We start from the raw sequence: 14,704 nt of genomic DNA on the forward strand, positions 1-14,704 counted from the left end.
AGTCCCTTTGCTTTCTGTGTTCCTTCTCTGGATGTGGCCCCCTAATCCTAGCTCACAAAGGGTAGACTCCTGAAATGAGCAGGATGCAGACATCCATTCTGATTTAAGAGAGGTATCACTGCCTTGCGCTTTCGAAAACATGTGGGTGGGCTTTGTGAGGTTAGCCTGTGTGTAGGGGCGGGACTCTACTCTTCCAAGTTTAGACATCTCCCCCTGGAGTTGAGACCTAAGAAGACATGGCAAGGGGACCTGAATGCCCCAGTTAAGCTTTGAGAGAAAGTGCTGGGGATGAAGGTGATTTGCATCCTGTACCCCTCAGGAAGGAGCAAGTCTTCCAGCCCTGCCTTCCCGGAAGAACTACAGGTTCTAAAATGCCAGCTGAGGTTGAAGTGCGGCAGCAAAGCAAGGAACGAGATCACCAGACGGGGACCATCCAGAGGCCTCGCTTTCGAGCAACCTCTGTCTCCTAAGGTGTTTGTTTTGCATTTGAGGCCACACTAAGGACATTTCGTCAATTTGCGTTGAGAGCCCACCTGGGGCACCCTAAGTAGCAGAGCGAGACAGCTCTTTGGTGGAGAAGCTGTTCTGTGGGGCAGCCTGGTGGGAAAGCTATGGGGAAGCCAGAGAGCCCTCACTAAAGACACTGAGATGACTCTAGAACACACAGGGCCAGTTCAAAAGCTTAAATGTCTACAACCTTAGTTCACCCTGCCGAGTTCTCACTTGACCTCTACAAGTAATACCTGTTTGCGTTCAGTGTGAGGAGATAAATCACAGTATTGTTTAAATTGTTAAGTGTGTGCACGCCAGGCAGGCACAGACCTGAAGCCCAGCTTTGAAGCTTCCCGGTGGCAACCATAAGAAACTCAGGCCAGCTTGGAGAAAACCACGGGCAGATTTTGGTTTGGATCAGAACCTTCTATTCATCTTTCAGGTCACAGAGTGCAAAGGGGTAAAAAAAAAATCTGTAAATATTTTTATATTTTGAAGCACAGTTTTATTTTTCCCTCTTGCAAAATTATTTGATTTTTGTCCAAGGGATCTAGTGCATTCTAGAAAAGGGACTGATTGCTTTTCAGTAGAAAATGATTTCTTTCTCTTCTTATGCCTCTTTAAATATTTAAACAAATTACTAGCATATTTTAATTATGCCTAATGATGGCAACTCATTGTGACCTTTTGTCCTCCACACATCTTGTCATGGAAGCTGGAGTGTGTCACAGTGTGTCCCACAGTGTACCATTTTGTCCACACATCTTTCCTTGCAAATGTTCATTGCAATGACTTGTTGAATTGATTTTCAATGATATGGAAACTGAGAGTCCCTGTTCCAGTGTTATACAGAAAATGAAAGCCTGCTCTGTCCATGCTCCAGTTTCTGATGAAGACATTCTTGGAAATCACAGTTGTGATTTCCTGAGTAAGAAAGATTTGTAGAGGATTGGGCCCATCAACACCTCATCACACAAGAAGGCGGGGCTCATGGGGCTCCACTCCTTCTGGGGGATTCTTAATAAGGGAGGGGGAGACTTTCCCATGAGTAGTATAGCTATGGGCAAGGTGCCCATATTCCTGTAAACAACTTTAATGACATTCACTGGGTCTCACACACACAAACACATACACTCACATAGACACATATGCACATACATATGCACACATACAAACATACATATACACACACACAAACACATACATACACAGAGACACACATGCACACACACACACAAAAACACACATACACAGACACACAAACACAGACATACACAATGACATACATGCACATGAATGTGCACACATACACACACACATACATACATAACCACACACACATACAAACACACATAGAGACACACACATAGACACACACACACACACACACACACACACACGCACACACGCACACACGCAATACAATAGCAGCAAAGTTGAAAAGTCTATCTGGGCACACAGTGATTTCTAGCAGAACACCAGCCAGAACTCTGTTGCTCTGAATTTTCAAGTGGGAAATCCACTTCTTTTCCCTTGTATTTTCTTTCAGTTCCACACTGCCCTGTGTGTTTACCTGCAAAAGAATGCCCTTTGTCAACTCTGTAGTGTTTGGGGTCCAACTCACTGCTAGGGGTAAATCATAGCACATAGAATTTTCTTTGAATCATTTTAAAATACCAAGAGCCATTACCTTTCTGCGTCTTTCCAAGATTTCTCCTAAGGAGTCCGAACTCTTGCTCAGGCTGTTTGGAAACATCCATGTGTGTGCAGACTGGCTACTTTATTTTATTTGCTGCCAGAAGGAGTGGCCATTATCCTTAGATGAAAGGATGGGGAGACAAGCCTTGTGTGTGGCTGTGCCCTAGGTAAAGGATCAGAGGGTTTCTAGGCAAACATCATAAAAATCACCCTGTTTTAACTAAGTGAGCAAGGAGCACATTTCTTGAACAGTATTTTTCAAAGCTTAACCTCGTGCTTTAACAACCCCAGATGACTCAGGTTGCTGGCTTTCATGTTTTCTGGTTCCCTTTCAATGCCCGAATTCAGAAAAACGAGAGATGGAAAAACCCCCTTGGGTCACCCAGTTCATTTCTCTAAAGGAGCCGACAGACACATCTCAGAGCACACAGATCCCTCCTGTGTACTAGACGGGCGGGGAGCTCCATTTTCTTTTTATAACCAACATTTCCATCTTTATTGAAATACAACCGACAGAAGTGACATACAAGTGCATTACATAACTGGATGTAAGATACACGTTTACTTTGACAAAATCCTTTCAAAGCATTCTGTAACGTATTTTTAAAGTAATCTCACACACTGGGCTTTCACATTCTTTAGCCCATCTCTTTGTCATGCATCTCAGCTGTCTCAAGCCACTTCAACTCTCCTGTGCTTCATCCTTTTAAAAAAAAAAAAAAATATTTTATCTTTTCACAGGTTTGATTCCTTGCCGTCCTCACTATATCGCTAAGTCATTATACTACCTTAGTAATAAAATCCCACACACGTGGCTTACGATGGTAAGAAGTATTAACCTGTAATTGTGACAGTCATAATGGAAATAGACACCGTGATGCTGACAACATGGTGACAGCAGGACTCCATTCTCTTAGAGCAGTGGCTCCCAACCTTCCCGGTGCTGTAACCCTTTACTACAGCTCCTCACCTTGTGGTGACCTCCAAGCATAAAATTATTTCTTTGCTACTTTATAATTTTGCTACTTTTATGAATCATAATGTAAACATCTTGAGTTTTCTGATTGTCTTAGGTGACTCCTGTGGAAGTGACCTTTGACCTGAAAGGGGTCACGGCCCACAGGTTGAGAACCACAGCATTACAGTCTCCTCTCACACTAGCTCCATAGAGGGTGTTCCAGGAGCAGCTTCTCCAGGACTCTCTGGTTGGTCTCTTTCCTGGGAAAAGATGATCACAGAGAGGTTCTAGTTACTCCTGGGTGCTGTGCTGGCTTGATGGAAATATCATTTTCCAGTTTTCCTGCAATAGAAATCTTCTTTCCGTCTGTATAATGTTTCCTTCAGTGTCAGCTCTTGGTGGTGGTAGTTCACACCTCCCAGAAAGCCATGGTCTGTGAAGGGTAGCGGCATCACTACAATCCCTGTGGCTGTGGCTGGTTGCAAGGCCACCACTAATGAGTTCGGTCTCCCTCTTAGAGAATCCCTGCTCTTGGCTTCCCTAACTCTCAGCACATCTGGTGACCCCGATGTCTAACTTACTTGGGGACATAGAACCCCACTCTTGAGTGTGGTGAACATCGTTCACTTCATTGTCTTTGGGTTCACGTCATCCGTCTACTATCAGCGCTCATCTGAGAGGTAGCAAGAGATGCAGTGGTGCATTGCTGGGCATCAAGTGTGTGTTTCCTGCTTCTGTGGAAGCCCCGCCCTTTCCTGATGGACAGGGTTAATTATCCTATGGGGAAGACGCTGACTTCTGCCACCCAGCCTCTCAGCATGAAGGACCCGACGTTCCCAACTGTTTTTGGAGTTACTCAGAACTCTTTCTGTGTTCTGTAGTGAGAATTTCCACTCTATGTGACCCAGGCTCTCCAGACCCGTTGATTAGAATCACAGAGTTGAAGCTATGAATGGAAATAAACCCAGCCTCTTTTGCTTTCACGCCTTAGTTGCTGGCTCTCATGTTCTTGTTGTCGGAAACACTACTACAAATGTTTGCTGGTTCAAGGCTGTAACACATTCTAATTAGGGGTACTTAGTTTGCAGGGAGTCACAAGCTAGACCCCCACACTCAATCCATCTCTTTTGCCCCAAAGTGACACGGATGCCTGGGAATTAATTACTGTGAGGGGGCGTGGAAGAACTTTATCTAGCAGTAATCAAATGGATGACGGCATCTGTTTCAGAAGGCCTTCTGGAGCAAGGCAGCCCTGACAGATGAACAGATAAACAGAAGTAGTCTAAGCAAGGGGCCATGGGTAGGGATCAAATAAATTCAGGAGAGAATTTTGAATCATTAATAATTGACTTTAGCTAATTTTGTTGAGTTGAAGAAGAGACAATCATAAAACCAGGAAGTGCTAGTATAGATACCTTATACCTCGTGTGTGGGGCGGCTTTGGGATGTGAGTTACAGGGAACTTTAGACTTCATGTGTTGACCAGCTTTGGGGTATGATTTGCTTTGGGAAAAGGTTTTTGACTAGGGCAAGGTGACTCACCTCAGTGACTCACTTCAGGTGGACACCTGCACTAACATGTGTGCCCCCTCACATACATACATACATACATACATACATACATACATATACATACATATAATTAAAAGTAAAGCAAATCTTTAAAAAGAATGATAAAAACATACTATGAAATATACCAAGGGTCGCATCACGGTTTCTTCTGACTGAAACTTTGTTTCCAGAATAAGATTTGGGATATGAACAAGCTCCACCTGTCGGAGGAAGCTGCCTCAGAGGCTCAGGAAGGCCAGCTCCAAGACTGTGGAGGCAGCAAACAAAGATGGAGGGGACGCTCGACAGATGTGCTGCTGAGAGCATTCCCCCACATGCTGAGCTGCCCAAGCTCCTTGGGGTGGGCTTTTCAGTGATGAAACCACTTTGGAGTTGTCTCCGTTCCTTCAAGTAACCCTCCCCCCACGCTCCTGTATGTGACCCCAGTACAAACTCAATGGTTCACATCATTGATCTGTCATGGGTTCTGGCACGTGTATGTGCTTGTGTAAGTGCACGTGGGTATATGTGTTGTGTCTGCTAAGAAAAAGTCGCACACCATACCAACTTATGGAGATGCTTAAAACTGGATTGCGTAGACTATTTCCTATGTGCTTATGGACAAAGTGGGACTGAAGTCCTCCATCTTGCCATGTGTTTTCCATTGTGGTCTTTGCATTTTTTTTTTTTTACATGGCCTTGGTATAGTGTTGTTGTTTTTTGTTGTTGTTTTTTTAAATGCACAAGAGACGAGAAATAAATGAAGTGAACTCTTATTTCTATGTGGTTACACCTTCACTCGAGAGTACAAACAAAATCAACATAGTCTCCTTCGCTTGGTTAGGCTGGCTAGGATTTAAACTATCTTTGCATCCTCTCTACCCCCACCCCCCACCACAAATGATTTCACAAAGTCAAAGTATCAAACCAGAATTTTATTATATATAAACACATTTCTTAATACTGTTCTTTCATTGCTTTTAACCCACGGAAGGAAGGAGTGGCCCAGCCAGACAGGAGATCAGGTAAGGAACAAGCAACGCATACGTGTCTGTGTACTTCAGTAAAGCTACCGCAGGGGATATAAAATGAGGCTCCACGACAAAATGACGGTTTCTTTGCGCTGTTATTTGGCTCCTCGGCGCTGCCTGAAGTAGCGGTTGTAGGCGGCGTTGTATCCGTAGACCATGGCGTAGCGTTCACACAGCTTGTAGTCATCGCAGGCTTCCCTGTTGATCTCGTGGGCAGGCTTGTTGCGTTCCCGAACTCTGGAGAGTAGAGAAAGAGATACAATTGAAAGTAGAAAGACAATGGTACAGTCAGTAAAAGGAAAAAGGGGGACTGGAGAGCCCTTCCCCCAGTACAAGAGGTATCTGAAGAGCAGGCATGGGGCGGGGGAGAGCAGGTTTTGACTTGGGTATTATTTTTATGAAGAAAAGTAGAAGTCTGCTTTCTGTTTCTTTCTCCTTCCTCCCTGTCTCCTTTCTAAGCCCAAAGCAAAATAGTTTCTAAACGTTCTGTTTTTTTTTTTTTTCTGTGTTGCTTTTCAAATTCTTTGAGTTCAAGATGTAGAAGAAGTGATGAACTATCTTCCACATTGTTCCGATCCAGGCTACGACCCTGGGAAGAATGGCTACCCCGTCTTGTTCCAGTGCGTACCTCTCTTGGGCTTTAGCTCGCCATCTCTGCTGAGGGGACATAAAGGTGTTGGCATTTCTCCTGTTGATGAAGGGACCTAAAACAGAGAAACAAACAAATGACTTTCATGGGAACAGCTGTTGAAAGTATTTTGTAAATAATCCGAGGGCCAAATACATCTGAAATCTCATTAATCTTCTATATTTTACATAACTGGAGCTAGGCAAAGATATAAAAAGTGTATAAAGTGGACTTTATAAACTGCATGATCAAAGGAAATGAATAACTGTTTATGTGTCTTGTGGACTTATGACACAGGCCACACAAGTCTCATCTGCTTTGTCTTTGTGAGATCCTTTGCAACTTTTGGTAATACTTACTCAAGGTGTTTTTAAATGTATTTAAGAGAAATGTTCTCATCCTTTGTACCACCAGCATAGGAAGAAGTTAAACAGTATGAAAATGAGGAACAAATTAAACTCAAGATGGAGGCCCCAAAGGGATTGTGGGGGTGGGGTGGGCACACACCTGTCATTCCACCACTTGGGAGGTAGGGGCAGAAGGGTGAGGGGTTTAAAGTTATCCTCAGTTTTGCACTGAGTTGGAGGTCAACTGAGTTACAGGAGACCCCAAGTTGAAAACCAAACCAAAAGCGAAAAATTAAAACCTTCCAATTAAGCAACCGAACCAAAAAATGAGCATGCTGTTCTCTGTCTAGCTGTAGCCAGACTTTCCAAGTCCGTCTACCCAGGCACACAATCTGCTGCTGACGCCTGTGGTCTCCCAGACGGCGGCTCCCTCTCTGTGCCTTCTCGGTTGACATTACTCCTCATTTTCCATTCATGCGGCCGATGCGATGTCAGCTCGACATTCCCAAGTGTTCTAGATGCAGTTTAATGTCATAGTACACTGCTTAAAGTGTTGAGCGTTGTTTACTTGGACAGTTTTAGTCACATGCTTTTAAAATTCAGTTCTCCCAAAGAGGCCCACTCTTTCCTTTCCTCTCTATCACAGACCTGGTCAGCACTTTTGCTTTAAAAAAAAAATGGGGTGATATTCTTTAACGTAAGCAACTGAAATAAGGTAGCCAAGCATCTACTTACTGATTTCATAGGATTCCATGCTTTCATGAGATTCTGAAATTAAAAGAAAGACTCGTTAGGCGTATTTGTCATATGCTGTCATTGTCTAAACGTAGAGACACAAAGATGGGAGCGGTGCATTTAGCAAGGTTGTTGTCGGGAAATTCTGATCACATGGGAATTGTGAGTTCTTCATTTCTATCTTTGCTTTGGGTGTCTCCATCCTTGCCCATCTGCTGATACCTGGAGGTAGTTGCCAGTTTGGGCTAAGATTTCCTGAGGTCGCTGAAATTTTCAGACATACCTCACAGGATGATGTGTTCAGTGTAACATGGAGTTTCCAGAAAGCCCTCTCTTCCGATGTATTCAGGGGCCAGGTTGAGACTAGACTCAAGGGAGTTAAAGGTGGACGTGCAGCAGCCAGGCTTCTCCAGGTAGGCAGCTCCAGGGTGGTTATTGAGCTGCATGACCCAGACAGTTTCTAAGAGGGTTCAGAGCAGCTCTTAAGGATGGGTGTTAAATTGGCAGCCTCCAAAACTACTGGTTCCCTCTCCCTGCTCAAACTGGGCACAAAGCCAGGGCAGAGAGGACGTCAAAGCAAATGTTTCTGCTTTCTATGTCTCTCCTGAACACAGTGGGCAAGGTGGGAATAAGAGGCTGTGTTTAGAAGTGTCTGCCAGCCCAAGAGGTGAGAAACGGAGACAAGGAAAGCAAAAAGCATATGCATAAAGTTTATGAATAATTCAAAAGTTGAGAGCCATAACAGAGCTGTTCATACAATTTAGATTTTAAAAAACAACCACATATAATCAAAACAATTTAAGCAGAACTATGTAAATAATTTGGCTTCAAACCTGAGAACAAATCACATATGACAACATATTGGTAGCAGAAAAAAAAATGTATCCTTTGCAAACAATTGTGAAATTGATGCTTTTCTAAAAATTCAGCTGTAAAGTTTCTTTTAAAAATAAATTCGCTGATTAAACACACTAAATGCATGGTATTTTCTTCTGTCCCTAAAAAGGGCTCTCTCTAATACTCGCCATGAGAACTTATTTTCTTAAGGTAAACGATTCACTAAGTATTCTTAATCCATCAATGTTCAAGTCTGAATAAGTGTTCTTAGAGGCAAGGTTATAGGGGCGGGAAATTGACACATCCCTAGAATATCTTGGTTTCCAGGTGTATAGATTTATCCCTGAAAGGGCTCCCCTGTTAAAACAGCTCACATGCGTTAGGATATTTAGAATATAAAACATATACTGGAATGACCGATGACGGTGGAAACAGGGAAACTTACTTCGCGATATTCTGGCTTGTAATAGAGAACGGAAAAGATGAGGAAGAAGGGGAGAGTGACAGTAACCGTGAAGGGAAACCCGAGGTCGGAAGGGAAAACCCCACAGATGGCAGGGAGAGAGGTTTCTCACCATAGCACAGGGCTGCTACGGCCAGCGCAGCCAGGATGGCCAGAGGAAGCAGGCTCTTCATGGTGTCTCGGGTGTCCTGTGAGTCTGCCTCTGTGTCTGGCGCAGCAGCGAAGGGGAGAGGCTCCTACATGCTTCTGGGGAAGGCAGAGCTGTTTTTATAGGAACTTGAGCAGCTGAAAGGGGAGGAACCGGCGGGAGGGGGCTGGAGAAGGTGGGATGGTTTGGCACTAAACTTGCCTTGGGACTTCGCCCAAGTACTCATTCCTTCCAGATAGTATCTACACAGCGTGGGCAGTTTCCCTTCACTCCCGGTCCTGGCTGTGCTATAGCAGGATGCAGAAATTGTGACCACCCTATGTTTGTGAGCCAGACCCCGGGCATATGTCCATGGAGAGGGCAGTTACCACAAACACAAGTTTGCCTTTCGAATTCCTCCTCTGATCTACTTGCTGGCCCTGACCACTGGCTGTTGGGGCTTGATCCACAGACAGAGCTGTAGTGTTCTCTTTGCTACCCACATGGATGGAGGAGAGGTGTTGGGGGGAGAAAGGTCCCCACTCTATCCTGTAACATCTTTAGGCATCTTCACAGTAGGGCAGAATTTTGAACTCTAGAGCACTTGAGCATGTGCCTGGCCATAGGCACGTTATGTTTCAAGGGTCCGGTGGGGTAGAGATGTGGTACCCCGGTTCTGCTCAGTAGCTGCACGTTAATTTGATTATTTAATTCTGTGATATTGGTCTAGTCTTGTGTCCTAATGTTCTCTCAGGCTGATGCTACTGCCCGAGCAAGTATCCCTGAGCCCGGATGAAGATTCTCATTGCTCATCTTCTTAAAGCGTTGCCTTGCTACTGAGCTAGTGCCACAAACAGCTGACCGGGTGTATGGTCCTAGATTTAGGTGTTGTGTGCTAGCTACAGACCAACAGAGCACCTCCCCACGGAGTCGGAAATAGCTTGGGCTATGCCCTTTACCCTTGACTGTACTGTACCTTCCCATGCAGGTTTTTGCAAGTCTGTTTCTCTACACTGCGAAGTCTGGAGGTTGTTGCTTATCTTACGAGGAGAATTTCAGTTTCAGTATCATGCCTTCGTTAACTGGAGGATCTCTTTCTCCAGCTCTCTCCCCTAGGAAACGTTTCTACCCCATGGTTTCTTGGCTGTTTGGAAATCTGTGAGTCTTCTTCATAGCCCAACATTCTTGGGTCCATCTTACACACACACACACACACACACACACACACACACACACACTTACACGTTTTGAAAATTGTTTCAGTTTTTTTTTTTTTTTTTTTAGACAAAGTCTCTCTGTATAGCTCTCTGTCCTGGAACTCAGTGTGCATTCTAGGCTGGCTTTGAACTCATAATGATCTGCCTGCCTCTGATTCCCAAGTGCTGAGCTGTGTGTGTGTGTGTGTGTGTGTGTGTGTGTAGAAGATGGATCTTCTATGGTGTGCTTCTGAGACCCCAAGACTGTGGGGCCACGACGAAGACTCACAGATTTCCAAACAGCCATGACACCAGGGGTAGAAAAGTTGCTTTAATGCTGCCCTCACCGGATCCCCCAGGCTCACAAGTTTCCACCATCCAGGGTTCACCAGGTCAACTCTTTGGGTACTGTCACTCCCTGACCCCTTCTTTTCTTCTCACTGTTACTCTACCTCTGCGTTTCCCATGGTAAACATTACTCACAAGCCACTCATGAACACCATTACTGTTTTAGAATTCGGTCTTCTGCTCTTCCTGCTCTACCATTCCCCACCAAAACTAACTTTGTAGACATCAACTTTGATCATGCGATCTGTTTGTTCCTCTGTGGTGCTGGTCCTCTGTAGCAGGCATCACACCAGATAGGCAAGGCAACCCCTCTGCCATTGTGCTGTATCATCCACTGCAAGTCAGTCATGTGTGTGTGTTTATAGTGTATTACTGCTTGTCTCTGTGTGTATATATATGTGTACCTGTGTATATGGAGGCTAGAGGTTGATGTTGGGTGTCTGTCAACCACTCTTTATGTTATTTTTTTTTTTTTGAGACAGGGTCTCTCACTGAACCCATAGCTTGCCAATTTTGTCTAAGTGGCTGACCAGCACACTCTAAGGATCCTCCTGTCTCTGCCTCCTTATCTCTGACATTACCACTGTGTCTGGTGCTTTCATGTGGATTCTAGGGGATCCAACACAGGTCCTCCTGCTTGTGTGCTAAACCCTTTAATGGCTGAGCTACTTCCTTAGCACCTAATGAATTCTTACAAAGAGGACTTGGGCCACCCTGTGAAAGGGCATGGGCTCTACATGGCAAAGGGCCCAGACTGGCCCATCTGACTAAAGAGAAAAAAGAATGGACATAGAAAAGAAGTTGGGGAGAAAGAGATGAGTAGATCTTTGCAGGTTCAGTGTTTATGGTGAGGTGTAGATAGAGTTTGCTTTACAGAGAGGAAAACCTCTAAGATGCCCTTAGATATACTGAAAAAAGAGACAAAGAAAGACAAAAATGCTCCTTTGGTTATTAACAGGATTGTTTGAGATGATTAATTATCACTTGAGAATCACCAGGAGTCATTCCAAGTTTCAGAATTCATTTTGGCTGACAGTGTGCATTTTCCTGACTCAGATAACAAAGTCTGAACCATCTATCACTCCAACTCATGTTTGGACTTAAATAACTATGACAGACATCCAGAGAGCCATCTTTCCTTAACCAAAGAGAGGTGCTACCTAGTAGAGAGGGACTGGCACTCTCAGGGGTGCCTGCTACCTTGGAAGGCAGGCTCACAAGTGCTAGTTTTCCTAACTAACAGAATCTTCTCAAGCAAAGCCAGCAGGGTAGTAATCAGGTGACTGAGATCTCAGAAGAAAACAAGATCTCCCAACCCCACTCTCAGGAGGAAGACAGAATATCATGGCTTAGCCAAGCACCAATTTGCCATCCACCCATCTGTCCATCCATCCATCCATCCATCCATCCACCCATCTTCCCATCCTTCCACCTACCACCCATCCAATGTACTAAGTACTTTCTATGAGTAACAGAGAAGGAAAAAGAAGTACCACTATGTTTCCTATCCTCATGCATTCAGGAGCTTTTAGGATACAGATTTAATTATTGTCTCCCTTTATCTATAAAGTCTTGTTTGCAGCCTCTAGCTGGCCTTAGAGAAGACAACATGACATGCATGGCTTATCTTGGGACTGACTTTTTCTGGCACCTGAGTGTATCTCTATATCCAGAGCAACAAGACAAGCACAGATGACCATCAGGGAAGATGAGAGAGAGAGAGAGAGAGAGAGAGAGAGAGAGAGAGAGAGAGAGAGAGAGAGAGAATGGAAGAAAATTGTCAGCCCTTCCTGTGGGGAGACACTTTTCAGAAAAGCATTTGGAAGAGAAGGTATCATCAAAGGGTTACCCTGCCTCTTTGGTATTTGTGAAACTATAATAATGACACAGGAATTATAAAGGTAACATATTTTCTCTACCAGCCTTGTACTCTGTTCTCTCTCTCTTCTTGCCTATCAATTTCTAACAAGCTCCCTTTCCTAATGGCTAAGCGTTCTGTGTCTGAAAAATTTTCCTGGCTCCAGTAAAATTTAAAATACTTACTGTCCCATGAAATTCAACTTCATTTGCATAACATTGGTTTTATAAGTGCATTAATTTTTTTTTGGTTGCATAACATCCAGCAAAGGAAAAGGAACAGAGTTAGCAGGCAGAAACCCTGAAAATTAAAACAACAACAACAACAACAACAACAACAACAACAATAACCTATAAGTCACTTTCTAGGATATTAAATGACAATTACTGAAAACAGAAACAAAGCCAACTTTATTGACTCAAGTTTATTCTTTTAATTTTTTTTAAAGATTTATGTATTTTATGTACATGAATACAGTCTTCAGACAGACCAGAAGAGGGCATCAGATCCCATTATAAATGGTTGTGAGCCACCGTATGGTTGCTGGGAATTGAACTCAGGACCTACTTGAACAGCAGCCAGTGCCCTTAACCACTGAACCATCTCTCCAGCCCCTCAAGTTCATTCTTTTAATGCACTAGTTCTCAGCCTTCCTAATGCTGCCATCCTTTAACATGTTGTAGTGACCACAAAATTGTTTTTATTGCTCCTTCATTACTGTAATTTTCCCACTGTTATGAATCCCATTGTAACTGTTTTCTGATGGTCCTACGGACCTCCATGAGAGTGTTGTTGAAAACCCACAGGCGGACAACCACTGGTTTAATGGGAGTTTCTCGAATGAATTCTGTCGCTGACTCTTTGATTGACTTAGTTTTCCAGACATAGAATAATTTGCTCCTTTTCTTGATTTGTCTAAGTTGAACTGAGAAGAAGCGTTTGTCAGCCTCAGGCCCAGGGTCCATGTGACCGTTCATGGGCAGATGTTTCCAGGGAAACCTTAAAGCAATGGAGCTGCTGGTTGGGACGGCTTTACTTTTTCTCTACCCCATATTACGTCAGCCATGTGCTTCCTTCTTATTGAAGGTTTCACTTCTCAACAAAACAAAACAAAACAAAACAAAACAAAACAAAACAAAACAAAACAAAACATAAAAAACGATGGTACTGCAGGTAGGATGGTGCTGCAGGAAGGGCCGTGTAAAAAGTTTGGTCCTGAAATTGGTGCCAGGGAGACGTGATGGGGAAATTAGTGGTGTGTGGGAGTCGCGCTGGTCCATGGGGTACTTTGGAGAGGATCGCGAGACTCCTGCCTCTTCTCTGTCGCTTTACTCCCTGCTTTGCCAGATGAGCCTTTTTGTTTCACCACGCTTTCCCACGGAGAGTTTTTATCCCCCGGCAGGCCCAAAGAAACACGGCCAGCTGACACAGACGGAAATAGATGTGACTCAGAAGCCTTGCAAGTTAATTATTTTGGATATTTTGTGGTAGTGACAGAAACTACGAACACATGGGGTATACCCAATAAGAATCACCGCCATCCGTGTGATATGATTCTGCGTTGAGAATTTGCTCCGTTTTCATTCATTTTGTCGTCTACTTTTCAAAATTCTAGAATAATACCCACCTCTTCCGTGTAGGAAAGCTCTAGGAGTCTCTATAGTTTACATAAGTTTGCACAGTAAGCGTGTGGCAAATGGATTCTAAGAATGACACAATCATTCAACACCTCTCAAGGATCTGACATTGCACAAACCAGATTGTATTCACAGAGCTAAGGGTAAAATTAAGCAAAAGGTTGTACATAATTAAAATAATAGCTTCCTTGATCTCTTTCAGAATAAAACAACAGGAATTGATGACTTACACGTTACCATGGGGACCCAGAAAACTACAATGACTTGGGAAGCAGAAAGGGGTGAACTTGGTGTTGGATCCTTCTCCCGTGCACCTCCACTCATACCCCTGTTCCAGTTTAAATATGTGACATTCCAAAAACCTTTCAGCTCACTTCAGGAGTCACCACGGCTGTCTCCCGCCAGTCTGGGAACTGTTTGCTGACTGTCATCCGACACTAGCTCTCTGGTTGGTGGACTCCAGCCGCCATTTCCCAGTGTCTGTAAAGCCAGTTTCTATAGTTACTTAGACCTCAAAGAGGGAAAGGGGGGATGTAGGCTTAACTTACAAAATGCTCTTTCAAGTCAAAGAAAATAGACAGCAGGGTCTGTTGCCCAGCTTGGCTGCTGATGAAGGTAAGGCCAGCTCTCTGCTTACTCTTTCAGCCCTGGCTGTTTTCTCTGGATGAGCGGTAACCAAGATGAAGTCTGGGGAATTTTTTTTTTTTTTTTTTTTTTTTTTTTTTTTTTGAAAAAAAAAAAAAACTTTTTATTGGTTCTTTGTGAGTTTTACATCATGCACCCCAAATTCCCTTCCCC

General features: G+C 43.9%; 1 protein-coding gene across 1 annotated transcript; it reads right to left on the reverse strand.

Moving 5' to 3' along the window:
* Positions 1–5,613: 5,613 nt before the first annotated feature.
* Positions 5,614–9,014, reverse strand: Mgp (matrix Gla protein). Its single transcript, XM_034511899.2, has 4 exons — positions 8,853–9,014; positions 7,441–7,473; positions 6,359–6,434; positions 5,614–5,967 (listed from the first exon to the last, which is right to left on the reverse strand). The coding sequence occupies exons 1-4, from the start codon at positions 8,911–8,913 to the stop codon at positions 5,826–5,828; spliced, it is 312 nt and encodes a 103-aa protein (XP_034367790.1). The 5' UTR covers positions 8,914–9,014; the 3' UTR covers positions 5,614–5,825.
* Between the last annotated feature and the right edge of the window lie 5,690 nt (positions 9,015–14,704).

This window comes from Arvicanthis niloticus, chromosome 9 (assembly GCF_011762505.2).
Source record: "Arvicanthis niloticus isolate mArvNil1 chromosome 9, mArvNil1.pat.X, whole genome shotgun sequence".
In the NCBI taxonomy this organism is placed as follows: Eukaryota; Metazoa; Chordata; class Mammalia; order Rodentia; family Muridae; genus Arvicanthis; species Arvicanthis niloticus.

Excerpts from the sequence above, each read along its gene's own strand:
- Mgp (XM_034511899.2), bottom strand. The coding sequence starts at position 8,913 with ATGAAGAGCCTGCTTCCTCTGGCCATCCTGGCTGCGCTGGCCGTAGCA. Across the intron at positions 7,474-8,852 it reads CGTAGCAGCCCTGTGCTATG|AATCTCATGAAAGCATGGAA; the intron begins GTGAGAAACCTC and ends TTTTAATTTCAG. Across the intron at positions 6,435-7,440 it reads CATGGAATCCTATGAAATCA|GTCCCTTCATCAACAGGAGA; the intron begins GTAAGTAGATGC and ends TCTCTGTTTTAG.